At 41.5% G+C, this 13,831-nt stretch overlaps 1 protein-coding gene across 1 annotated transcript in view; it reads right to left on the bottom strand.

Moving 5' to 3' along the window:
* LOC108704313 (probable ATP-dependent RNA helicase DDX60) overlaps positions 1-13,831 on the bottom strand; it is a 71,148-nt gene that overhangs the window by 22,273 nt on the left and 35,044 nt on the right. The window contains exons 24-27 of the mRNA XM_041579526.1: positions 10,661-10,789; positions 10,174-10,298; positions 2,437-2,589; positions 14-140 (exon numbers count right to left, since the gene is read on the bottom strand). Of these exons, the coding sequence (XP_041435460.1) occupies positions 14-140; positions 2,437-2,589; positions 10,174-10,298; positions 10,661-10,789 (534 nt within the window). The remainder of the gene's footprint in view (positions 1-13; positions 141-2,436; positions 2,590-10,173; positions 10,299-10,660; positions 10,790-13,831) is intronic.

Raw genomic sequence — 13,831 nt, 5'->3', positions numbered from 1 at the left:
ATGAATAATTCACCTCATTGTTCACAGCTCTGGTATCAGCATAAGTACAATCTGGTGGGATTTCTTTGTCCTTCTTCAGCACTTGCGTTATATTCTTAAAATTGGCAAAATTGGCGAATAAAGCATCATTCCCATCCGATCTAAATACAAATTATTTTGCTTTTAATCTAAAATCGACTTCAATTTGACGAAATGTCATTTACTGTACAAGAGAAATGCTAAAGAGAAATGCTGGTGAAGCAGTGGAACTTTTTTGTAGATATGTTGATATCAGTTCTAATGTGCTTATATTTTAAGGATTTGTCTATTTTTTTTAGTTCTAGTTAGTCAGGTGACACAAGTAACATTACTAAAAATTGATTCTAAGGGGCAGGTTTATATATCTTCACCCATTCTGGTTCTGGCAAGCAATTGAAGAAACTGCGCATTCCTTAAAGGGATACTGTCATGGGGAAATTTTTTTTCTCCAAAATGCATCAGTTAATAGTGCTGTTCCAGCAGAATTCTGCACTGAAATCCATTTGTCAAAAGAGCAAACAGATTTTTTTATATTCAATTTTGAAATCTGACATTGGGCTAGACACATTGCCAATTTCCCAGCTGCCCCAAGTCATGTGACTTGTGCTCTGATAAACTTCAATCACTCTTTACTGCTGTACTGCAAGTTGGAGTGATATCACCCCCTCCCCCCCCAGCAGCCTAACAAAAGTGTGCACCATGTTGGAACAGGCCCTCCCCCGTGCCGGTCGATGTGGGAGAGAGCCAGGGGCGCTCATGAACAAGTTTGGCTTCCAGTGGCCGGAGCGGCGGAGCTGTCAGAATTTCCCAGTGCACGTAGCGGGGGAGATCTGCGCGGGACAGAACACTTTGGATAACAGCGCGTCCGGCGGTGTGTGTGGAGCGCTTCTCGGAGGACAGTTACTGGACAGGGCACTAAGAAGGAGGGCTGTTGTATCCGAGCACTTGTTACTCCAGCAGTGCCGACATCACCTTCCACACACCGCCAGTAGAAGATGGGAGAAGAAATCGAGCGCCGCACCATGGATTGTCGTCGCCCTGTCGCCTTTTCTTTTTTTAAAAATTTTTTTGATGTAACTGTTCCTTTAATGCATTAGGACAAAAGAGTTGTGCGTCTAAAAATTTTCGCTCATCTCAAAATTTACTTCAATCTGATATTTTGAATTTTTCGCTGTTTCGCAAATTTTTCCTGAATTTCGCCCATCACTACCTAACTTCCTTTAAACAATGCAGCAGAAGCCAGCAAATTAACAGACTTGACTATACTGAGAAAAACCAGAAAATTAAAAGGGATGAACAAATACTGCTTCCAATTACAAATAACTTTAACCAACCCATTTTATTTTTTTGTTAAAGGGGTTCTCCACCCCTGCATAATGAAGAAAAATTATGTTCTAAGCAATTTTCCAATATATATTAATTGCATATTATCTAAGGTTTTAAAGTTATTTGTAAGTGTGATTGAATTAAAAGCAGTATCTGGCTGTTTGCATTCTCTGCATTCCTGGCCACGAGGGACATCTGACTCCTGTTACATTAAAAATAAAATTTTGGGAAAAATAAAAGAATAAACAGATACTGCTTTCAATAGCAATTACACTTATAAATCATTGAAAACCTTTGGAAAAGGTTTAATCAATGTATGTTATATATCGTTAAGTTCCTTTGAATGATATCTTTTATTAAGCTAAAAAAATGTTTTTGGGTGGAGGACCCTTTTAACGTATACTGAAAATTACAATAACATTTTTCAAAAGTAACTGCTTTGAGTAAAAATGCCATGATTTTGTTATTCTGCTAGTACAATGTTTATTCCATAAAGTACTTTAAGGTCAGGCTCGGTTATGGGTTGTTCACACTGGAGTATTTTTGGGCTTAAATATAAGTATTGGTGGTTCCCATTGAACCGAATAGTAGGTAGCAGTGGTTCAGTCAATTCTTTACAGGTTGAAATATGTCTGTGAAGACTATGCCCTATGAGCTATCAGGTTAGTGTTTTGCTCTATACACCTTCCATTATAGGACAAGCCTATCACCTCACTTAGGACCTGCCTGTGGGCCGTTAAATTTACAGAGGGGTGAGTCTAAGACATGTTCCTTTACTACAGTGGCTTGTATGCAGTTAACTCCTGTAGGACCTAAGTGAAGGCAAACTTTAATCAGGCCAAGTCCCAACCATCTTCCCATATGATGGCTTAAATGTAGACAGCAAGGAAGCTTCACACAGTATTCTTGTGTATTTGTTTTTTTAGGCATAACTACCAATATGGCAAAATGTAGTTTGGCATTTTCAATTTGCGGACTTAAAAAAGGTTGAAGCCTTTCATTACTTTAACATAAATGCAAAACTAGGAGATTTATAAAACAATGACTTTTTACATACACATTCAATATGTTCTCATGAAACTGGTTACATACATATTTTTTGCTATTGCCTTTCCCAGTCTTTTTGCTTTGGTGTCAAGCTTTTTGGTTTCTTTCTCAGTCAACAGTTTTGTCTTATTGTCTTGTCTCTCTTTAAGAAATATGGCTGCCTCCTCTGCAAGACGTTCCACAAGTCCGATGTTAAATCTAAAAGTAATCAAATAAATATACATTGTATTTTAACAACCAACAGGAATTGAGTCATATGGTATTTAATTCACTTTTAAATGTTTGTAAACCCAAACCTTTAATGTTGCTCCCATTAACATAAATAGTGAATGGACCCTTTGTATGATAGCTCCATATATTAATATGTGACGACCACACATAGAGTTTACAACCATTACATTATCATGGACATTGAATGAGCCATTCCTGCAACTCCCAGTAGCTAGAGGAACCTTTCCTGAAGACTGGATGCCATCTTGTCCCTACTATACTTCTCTTTGTGTGATTATTCTGTACTGCATCTTCTGGTTTGACTGGTCTGTCTGATGGAGCTCTCTTATCCTCATATACCCAGGTACCTATAGACCCCTAGCCTGCCCATTGAAATGGTCAGTGAACCTTGTGCCTGCATCTGCTGCTAAGTGCAGAGTGCATGATAAGAAAACCTGTATTTAAGTTTGAATATTGTAAGGAAGGCTTACCTGGCGTCCCAAGATGGCCCCTTCTGGGCAGCGCTCTGTGCCATCACGCCAGCGTCAGACGAGTCGCTGGCGTCGGATTGGTCGCCAGCGCCGAAGCGGCAACGTCGGATTGGACGTCAGAGTCGAAACGCCAGCGTGAGGACGCCAGCATCATGATGTCCCTGCATCTGTTTATGGTGCCAAAGGAGGCCTATAAAAGACGCTGAAGCACTGACTTTGCCCTACAATAGGTTCCACATAGTGAGCTCCTGGCTCTGCTATTGATCCTGATCTTGACCTTGCCTGTATAACCATGTATTGAACCTTTGCCGCCTGTACCAACCCTTTTGCCTGACTTCGCCTTTCTCTTAACCCCTTGGATACCTCGATCTGGTTGGACTGTGCTTCCTCCTTGGTCCGCTTCATCTGGCTGAGCCTTCGGGCCCCTTACAAATATGAGTTCTCAAGTCTTGGATTTTTCTAGATGTCACCAAGCTGTTTCTCCTTACAATAAGATTACCAGATCACTTGACATTTCAGGGATGGGTATAAAACAGGGGTGCCCAAAAGGTAGATCAGTAGATCTCAAGACACTGTCAACAAACAGCTTGTCTAAATCACCCTCCTGTTTCATGCTTTTCATTAAAATATTTGTTATGTTAAGGTTACACAAGACGTAGTATTTTTTTAAATACAGCAATATAAATTCACTTATCATTCAATATAATATTTAAGTAATATTTCCCATGGAACAGAATGCTAACAATGCTTTTTTGGATGTAGATCATAATGCGATATCATCACTAAAAGTAGACCTCACATTAGTAAAGTATGGACAATCATGGTATAAAAAATACATTCTGCAGGGCCTTTAAAGGGGAACTATCACGAAAATGAAACTTTAAAGGAAAACTATACCCCCAAAATGAATACTTAAGCAACAGATAGTTCATATCATTGTAGCACACCCGTGAGTGTACTTTTGCTGTGTATTGAGGCTGTGTGTGACCAGGCTAACACTGCTATTAGTGTGCCCCCGACCCCCAGTGTACCCGGGCAACTCACTGCAACTCCCGGTACCTGGTGTGGATAAATGCCGCAGTAGATTCAGCCAGACAAGTCCTTTGCAGTAAATTATAACTGGTTTATTAACAGAGCACCGGCAAGATCATAGGTTACAGTACTTTGATGTTCACTGGCAGTTATAGAGTAGCCTCCAACAACAATATTCCCTCCAGGGGGGTAGAAGATGCAACAGACGGAGTAGAAATCAATATAGATCAGTAACAATAGACTTGGGAAATAGTTACCACTCTCACTGGCACTATCCTCTATGGTTGAACACTAAGGCATAGGTTTCTCAGCCTGGGGTCTTGTATCTTGGCACCGGACTTGATCCTCACCTCACCCACTGTATTCAGCCTGGGATCTTGGGTCTTGGTATCCTATCTGGTCCTCAACTCACCCACTGTAGTCCCTGCACTAGTGGTTCAAATACCACGGGGTCCTAACCCCACTATTTCTCCTCGTTGGAGCCACATCTGCTCTCTAGCTACCCTGGGCTAACTTTCACTCCTAGAGCGACTAATACTGTAGTACTATCCCTATCTCACACTTCACTAACTTTTCCGGCAGACCTGGAACTGTAGTACCTCACACTGAGGCAAAGTCCCAGGACAGACCCAGACCTCATGGTGCTAAACCCTTTTATATTGTCAAACAGTGCCATCTAGTGGACAATCCCCAGGTACTAGTGTGGACCCCACCAGGGACATAGCTGCCTAACTTAACTAAAGAACCCCTAGGTGTCCAAATCCTAAAGGGGAACTGCCTGAGTATTTTACCCCAAATCTCAGGGTCTCTACATTCTCCCCCCACTTAGAAACGTCAACGTCCTCGTTGACAACTAAACAGTTACTCAAAGTAATGAACAAGACAAACCACAGTCATTCCTGTTACCTCGGGAAAGAATCCCTACTTTTACCCACACTACATATTAGCAACATTGAAGAAAAGAAAAAAAATGTCAGAGACAAACAATGCTGCTAGAACAAAATACTTTATTAACTAATAGCCTCCACTCCTCCTCGTTCAAAAAAAAAAAAAATGGTGGTAACAGTCCTCTTCAATTAACTCCTACTGCACCCAGAGTGCAAAGTCCACCAGAGTCTCAGCAGACGAACAAACCAAAAGAAAAAAAATCTTCCTCCAACCATGACAGACCTCTTGCGGTCAACTTCTTGGGGCGTGGTTACTGCACCTTCCCCTTTGGAACTTCACACCCTCCGGAGTGTGGTAAGACAAAAAAAACAGCAACAAAGAGAACAGTCCTTGTGACAAAAGTCAGTGCATACTCACACCATGTATGTGAACCGCACCTTTAAGTCCTCGTACGGTATATAATACTTAGGGTGTGGCTTCTCCACCATGCCACCACCGGGTGTAGCCACATCAATGCTAAAAAATCTGGGATTGGGGTTGTTGCGTCCGCAACTATGCACGCGATGACGTAAGACCGTGCGACCCCACCACCATTCCTTTTCAATGGAACGGACGAACTTCCATGTAGCCATCCTCTTCACCGTATCAGGGTGGGTCAAGGAATTTCCGATGCTTTTCTCCTTGGAGCATATGTCCTCCACCACCCAGTCGTCCACCAGCTGCTCCATTTTGTCATATACCCAGAGGGGGGCATATGGCATATAATAGCCCCACAGCCGAAACACTCTGAAATTGATCACCCGTTGAATGCGGGAGACTCGGCAGAAAATATCCGGATCTGCCTTTCCTGGCAGAACCCAAAAGTTCCTCTCCTCCTCTTTCGTGATCTTCTCCGGTGCCCAAAAACTGTGTGGCAAATGGAACAGGGGCGCTTGTGTCGCTCCATCAGGCTCAGCTCCCACCAGCTCTCCCTCCCAACCAGGAACGGAGTCCGCCCCGAGGGACTGTGGAGAGGACCGCACGCCAACAGCACTAACCGCCAACACCTCTTGGATAACCTGCCGGTATGAAGGGGGTGCATTCGCCTCCTGTTCGGCTCCCTGCGCGGGCTGTGGTGTGCATCTTCCCTCCTGGGCCTCTAACACCAAGGGCTCTTTGAGCACCATCTCCCCTCCCGAGGGTAATACGGTCAAGGTCTTACTTGCGGTGTCGCCTCCGCTCGCGATCTCCGCCTCCTGGGCCTCCTCACTCTCCGGAACGTCTGGAAGGGCTGCTAGTTTCTCCTCCAGACTTACAATCGGCTCGGCAAGCATAGTGGTGATTCCTTCCACTATCTCTCTCTCTCGTTCTTCCACCTCCGGGTGGTCAGACAGGCTGGAGATTGTAGCCGATCCGGTTCGTGAGCTTTTCTGAATAGCCGCCATCAATGCGACCACAGCACCTGGTGCTCGATACTTGGCCTCGTCCTTCAGCGGTCCCAACCAGCAGACTTGGTGACACGCAGAACATTGACCTCCTGCCACATTCAAAGCTCTATAGGCCTCGGAGCCGCAGCCACCACACAGAGGCACGATGATGCGATCGCCATGCTGAGTGATTTTCTCTGCAAAAACGCCCATCCACACGTGATGATATCCCGTGTCAAACACCATCCCGTCCTCTGGTTTGGTCGGTAACAAGTCAGCACTGCCTCTGGAAATATCCGACATGATAGATTTTTTTTTTTTTTCCCGCTCAAAGTCTCTGTGACTCAATATAATTGCGTCCTGCACTCAGTTCACAATGCCTCACAAAATGGCCCCCGTGACTTCAGCGGTCTTACTCCTCCCTCTTGGTTGGCGCCACTGCCTCAAGTCCTGATTGGGCACCAGTGACTTGCGTAGTCCCGGGAGGAGGGGCCAGACAGGGTGGGGCTACTGATGCCGGTACCCACGTCACTCACCCTTGTTACGCGCCTTTCTCCTGGCGCCAATTTACACGATCCTGATTGGCTCTCCCCACCAGTCTAATCACAGGCTTTTCAATCAGCCTCCGCCTCCACAAGGCAACAGTAATTTAGAGCGGTCGGAATTCAGGCTGCAAGCTGCGCTATGCCCCAGATGCCTTTTTCCTCTCAGGTCCGGCACTGCAGCGCCTGTCACACTTTCTCTCACACAGCAATGAGTTCAATAAAGAGAATCCCGGACGAGCCCCCAAATGTAGCACACCCGTGAGTGTACTTTTGCTGTGTATTGAGGCTGTGTGTGACCAGGCTAACACTGCTATTAGTGTGCCCCCGACCCCCAGTGTACCCGTGCAACTCCCTGCAACTCCCGGTACCTGGTGTGGATAAATGCCGCAGTAGATTCAGCCAGACAAGTCCTTTGCAGTAAATTATAACTGGTTTATTAACAGAGCACCGGCAAGATCATAGGTTACAGTACTTTGATGTTCACTGGCAGTTATAGAGTAGCCTCCAACAAAAATATTCCCTCCAGGGGGGTAGAAGATGCAACAGATGGAGTAGAAATCAATATAGATCAGTAACAATAGACTTGGGAAATAGTTACCACTCTCACTGGCACTATCCTCTATGGTTGAACACTAAGGCATAGGTTTCTCAGCCTGGGGTCTTGTATCTTGGCACCGGACTTGATCCTCACCTCACCCACTGTATTCAGCCTGGGATCTTGGGTCTTGGTATCCTATCTGGTCCTCAACTCACCCACTGTAGTCCCTGCACTAGTGGTTCAAATACCACGGGGTCCTAACCCCACTATTTCTCCTCGTTGGAGCCACATCTGCTCTCTAGCTACCCTGGGCTAACTTTCATTCCTAGAGCGACTAATACTGTAGTACTATCCCTATCTCACACTTCACTAACTTTTCCGGCAGACCTGGACCTGTAGTACCTCACACTGAGGCAAAGTCCCAGGACAGACCCAGACCTCATGGTGCTAAACCCTTTTATATTGTCAAACAGTGCCATCTAGAGGACAAACCCCCAGGTACTAGTGTGGACCCCACCAGGGACATAGCTGCCTAACTTAACTAAAGAACCCCTAGGTGTCCAAATCCTAAAGGGGAACTGCCTGAGTATTTTACCCCAAATCTCAGGGTCTCTACATCATATTAAGTGGCATATTAAAGAATCTTACCAAACTGGAATATATATTTAAGTAAATATTGCCCTTTTACATCTCTTGCCTTGAGCCACCATTTCGTGATGGTCTCTGTGCTGTCTCAGAGATCACCTGACCAGAAATACTACAACTCTAACTGTAACAAGAAGAAGTGTGGAAGCAAAAGACACAACTCTGTCTGTTAATTGGCTTATGTGACCTAACATGTATGGTTTGTTGGTATGTTTGTGAGTGCAGTGAATCCTACCATCCCAGGGGGCGGCCCTTATTTTTTAAAATGGCAATTTTCTATTTATGATTACCCAATGGCACATACTACTAGAAAAGTATATTATTATGAAAATGGTTTATTTACATGAAGCTGGGTTTTACATATGAGTTGTTTTATGCAATATCTTTTTATAGAGACCTATATTATTTTGGGGGTATAGTTTTCCTTTAATATGAGCTTTATCATACTAAAATAAGAAACTTTGGAACTGTCAATGAATATCTGACACTCAACTGCTGCCTGAAGTGAGAATGAAGAGAAACAGATGCTGAGAGAGGAATAATGAAGATGAACTTGATTATTTCAGAAACGGTACAGAATTTTTAGTTGATTGTATTTAGTAAGTTTTTTTTATTTCAGTATGCAGAAGCTTATATTCAATTTTCATTTTCACAATAGTTCCCCTTTAAATTGTAATCAGTGCAGCTGTCCAGATGGTTCCCTAACTTTCAAAGAAACTGGTAACCCTACCTTACATTTGGAAGGTCATTAAATTACCTAAAAGTCGTACCAATATCAGCTTGGCTTGACATAACTTCCTGCCGGAGTCTCTCCCTGCTCACGCATAGCTCTGGGCTCAGATCATAGCAGGAAGAGTAGGAGGGGGGGAAGGGACGGGGAGAGGGAGAGAGGAGCAAACAGAGCATGCTCAAGCCCTAGCCCTGGAGGTTTATTCTGAAAACAGGAAGTCTGATACAGAAGCCCATGTGTACACAATAGAAGGAAAGAAATGTGGTGTTTCTTTTGACAGATGACTCAGAGCAGCATTACTTTGAGGGTTTACTGGTGTATTTATACAGACCTTTCTGATAAAGCTTACTTAATTGTAGCCTTTCCTTCTCCTTTTATAGTAATTCTAAATAGTATAAAAAAAGTTGTATATTATCAAGTGTCCAGAAGAAATCAAAAACATGTGTAGGGACCCAAAGGGTTATGTTCTTCTATGCTTTGAAAATCTCACATGGTTGGAAATCCCCTGCTGTGGTCAGCAAAGGGTTAGACCTAAATTGGTTAAGGGAGGTAGAGTGAATCCTTTGTCTCTAATGCAGTGTGCCCTGGCAGATTCCAGAAGGTGTCACTGTTAAGTAATTTCTTCTTATAGCTGAGCTGCCATGTGCTCAGGGTCAGTCTACATTCTCTTTCACTTCAGGGTGGAGTGATTTGTTCCAGCCGGGGCTCTTGCAACAACAGGACACAGGCTATGGAGAGAAACCACTTGGGTGAAGACGCCCTTGGTGGGCTCAAAGATAACGGGACCCTGATAATTGCAAGAGAGATCGACCAGAGATAGATGCCTGGAGATAAATTCCAGTGAAAGAGGCTTGGGATGTACTCACACTCTGTCTGCATGCCAGCTACATGGGAGCAACTACCTCTGTCCATCAGGAGAGGTATTTGGGCAGGTAGCACTGCTTGGGGTAAAGAGCTCTTGGGACTGTGTCTTGGGTAGAGTCTGTGCCAGGAGTCAGAAGACCACATGGGTATCCCAGGGCACGGTTGATATGGATATTGTTATTATTTATTTCTATATAAAGTTATATTTTGTTACTGCAATGGTGTGGTTAATTATTGTTTCCTAGTGGGGCCACCCGTAGGTGTATCCCTGGATCCCACTAGATGGAGACACTGCCATTGAGAGAAATTCCCAGTATCCTATAATTTAGCAAAGGGGATTCAGGACATGTGTCTGGTAAGATACTGATAATGTACATCCTATAACACAGAAGAAGAAGGGGTTAAAATAAGGTTACACATGCAAATTACTTACGCAAAAAAAAGTGCTGGTAGCTTTTGCTCTTCTTTCAGTTTTTCAACAAGCTTTGAGAAGTTGGAGATGCGATTCACATTGCAAGAAGGTTTTGGTGGCTGAAGACACTTAAGCACTTGCGAAATCTATTAAAAAAATAGCATTGGTATCAATGTACCCCAATGAACTCTGACATTAGCAAATGAATAAATTGAACTGTTTATATGAACTACTTATTATACAGTAAGATCAGCTGTTTATATTGGGATTTAACTACTGAATTATAGGAGCATCTCCTATAGCAATGAAATGATTAGATATATATACAGTATATATATATATATATATATATATATATATATATATATATATATATATATATATATATATATATATATATATATATATATATATATATTGCAGCTGCTTATCAGTCCCTCAGGACTCCCTATATAAATGATCCCTAAAATCTTGAATCATTAAATGAAGGTGATTGAAATGCATTTACCTTTTTCTTGTGTCCTTGTTTAATCCAGTTGACCAATTCTGTTTTGAGTTCTTCGTCGTATGCTAATGTTTCATTTTTTGTTATGATGATTTTGTTTTTGAAATGTTTATATTCTTCAGGGTCCAATTCCTTAATAAAGTGTTCATATGTAGTGCATTTTTATAAGACTTATCGAAATAATGTGATTAGATTACAGTCACAAGGTGAGCATATTGTGATTTCTACAGTTTAAGCTGCCAAATAGTTACAATAATTAGTACACGTCATGAAAAGATATGATTGGATATAAAAGCTTTCAGGAAATCCTGGGGGACTAGTTTATTAGAATTCAAGATTGCAGGAGGGAAGAATTGCCACAAAATGTAGTCACTAGTTTAATAAAGAATGGTTAACCAGAATTAAATCATAAAAGTCGCAAATGAAAATCACATTGTTCCATTCATTTAAAAATACGAATGTAACATTTCAATTGTCTTAATAAACCTGACAATAATAAATGCTGACTTCTTTAAAATCTCACCAAATTTTAGGTTTTCTTTTGAATTTAAAAGATTTTTTTGTTTTGTTTTACTTAAACCAAAAAAATTTACATTTTAAAACCTCAAACTTGAATACAGTTAAGATTACTTTTTTCTGCCAGATTTAAACCACCACAAAATTGTCATCTACAATTTTAATACATTTCCCCTGTAGTGTACATTTCTTTCAAACGCCTGCACCATTAAAAAAAAATAATTATACAGTATATTTTTGTCTTGTTAGATTCACTTTGCAGACAGTCAGTCAGGAATTTGCTGTAAAGGTTATGCCTATTGGGTACATGGTGTGGCTATCACTGAGCTAGTGATGAGCAATTTTTTTCTGCCAGGCATGAATTCACAGCAAAATTCTGCATTTCGCCATCTGCAATTTTTTTCTGTGAAACTGCAGCCAAGACAAAATTGTTGCAGAGAAAAAAAAGTTGACATAAGAAAAAGCCTATTGACTTTAAAGCAGTATGAAAAAATTGTCCTCTGTGTAAAAAAATGTTGACGGCTATTGACCATGCATTTTGCTAATTTTTCGCTCATCACTAATCACAGCTCCATGATGGCAATGCACCAAGTGACCAGCACCAATATGTAATGTGCCAATATGTTTTATCAGCATTGCCTTGTACTTCAATTCAATTCAGTGTAAAAATAAAAACTGGGTAAATAGTAAAATAGGCTGTGCAAAATAAAAACACTACTAGCTCTATTGGTTTCCACTGACTTGAGTGACTTGAGGGGGGGCTACATTGGTCATAACTGTTTGCTTTTAAATCTGAGCTGAATGCTGAGGATCAATTGCAAACTCACTGAACAGTTATGTCCCATGTGACCCCCCTTAAAGTCACTGACTAACTCAGAGTTAGAGAGCTGAAAAGCAGGAAGTTGTGTTCTGTTATGTTACATATCCAGTCAATCCAACATCCAACATTTTTTATTTTGCACAGATTATATATTTGCCCATTTTTTTATCTGTTCCTTTAACTAGGTCAACTAGTCTATGTCAACAATTACAATTTTATATAAGCTTCAACGTACTGAAATAACACATTTTATAACTTATAACATAAGTTATAGAAATAACATATTTTATAACTCATCTTTCTATTCAGGCCCTCTCCTATTCATATTCCAGTCTCCCAATCAAATCAAGTCATTGTTGCTAAGGTAATTTGGACCCTAGCAACCAGGATGCTGAAACAAGAAACCTGAGGGCTGCTGAATAAAAAGCTAAATAACTCAAAAACCACAAATAATAAAAAATGAAAACCAAATGCAAATTGTCTCAGAATATACTAAAAGTTAATTTAAAGGTGAAAACCCCTTTAAATATGTAAAAATATTTCCAGACTAAATCAATCTGAGCATAGTATTTTCCTTCCAGTTAACTGTAGATGTCCTGATAGATGTAAAATTATTTTAGAAATAAAGCACAGTGACCCATACATCCATACCTTAGATATCTATCATTAGAAATGGTTCGGATGAAAGAAATGAAAATTGGATTAAAAATACAGACGTCTCCCATTTGTGGCTTGAAACTTGTAAATATTAGAAGCAAAAACAGGATTTTTTATACTTACCGTTAAATCTGTTTCTCTGTGATCAATAGGGGGACACAGGGACGATTGTGGTTAAGCTCCACCCTCCAGGAGGCAGGACACTTACTAATAAAATTGTGGGCGTGCCTAACCGGCTTAACCCCCACACTCCAGCTTATCCAATCAGTTTGTCACAAAAAAAGCTGTAACAAGATATCATAATAAACAAAATAATAATCAAAATAATTACCCACGTAGAAGGTAAATCAGGGAATCATCTCGTAATGACCAAATGGTTAACAACAAAAGAAATCTTTAGGGCGGGACGCCCTGTGTCCCCCTATTGATCACAGAGAAACAGATTTAACGGTAAGTATAAAAAATCCTGTTTTCTCTGTCATCATAGGGGGACACAGGGACGATGGGGACTTAACAAAGCAGCCCCCAAAAACAGCAGCGCGGGAAAAAAGAATTAACCATTACTTCAGCACGGAATGAAGCACCTTGCGCCCAAAGGAAGCTTCAGCTGAAGAAAAAATATCAACTTTATAGAATTTTGTAAAAGTATGTACAGAGGACCAGGTAGCCGCCCTGCAGATCTGGTCCAATGAGGCCGAATTGCGCCAAGCCCAGGAAGCTCCGATTGCTCTTGTGGAATGAGCTCGAATTCCCTCCGGTGGAGTCTTCCCTTTGGACATGTATGCTTGTCTGATGGTCTCCTTGATCCATCTAGAAATGGTAGCTTTAGATGCAGAATGACCTTTTCTGGGCCCTGATGGTAATACAAAGAGAGTTTGAGATCGTCGAAAAGACTTTGACTTTTCAATATACCATCGTAAGGCTCTAACTACATCTATATTGTGTAGCCGACGTTCTTTATCATTCTTTGGTTCTGGACAGAGAGAGGGAACAACAATGTCTTGGTTGATGTGAAAAGACGAAACCACCTTAGGAAGGAAAGATGGGACTGTGCGTAGAACTGCCTTATCCTTGTGAAATACTAGAAAAGACGGATCTGCCGATAGTGCACTCAGTTCTGACACTCTTCTAGTGGATGTAATTGCCATTAAGAACACTACCTTCCAGGTAAGCCAAGTATC

Source organism: Xenopus laevis, chromosome 1S (assembly GCF_017654675.1).
Source record: "Xenopus laevis strain J_2021 chromosome 1S, Xenopus_laevis_v10.1, whole genome shotgun sequence".
In the NCBI taxonomy this organism is placed as follows: Eukaryota; Metazoa; Chordata; class Amphibia; order Anura; family Pipidae; genus Xenopus; species Xenopus laevis.
This window is presented reverse-complemented; position numbering and strand designations above follow the sequence as displayed.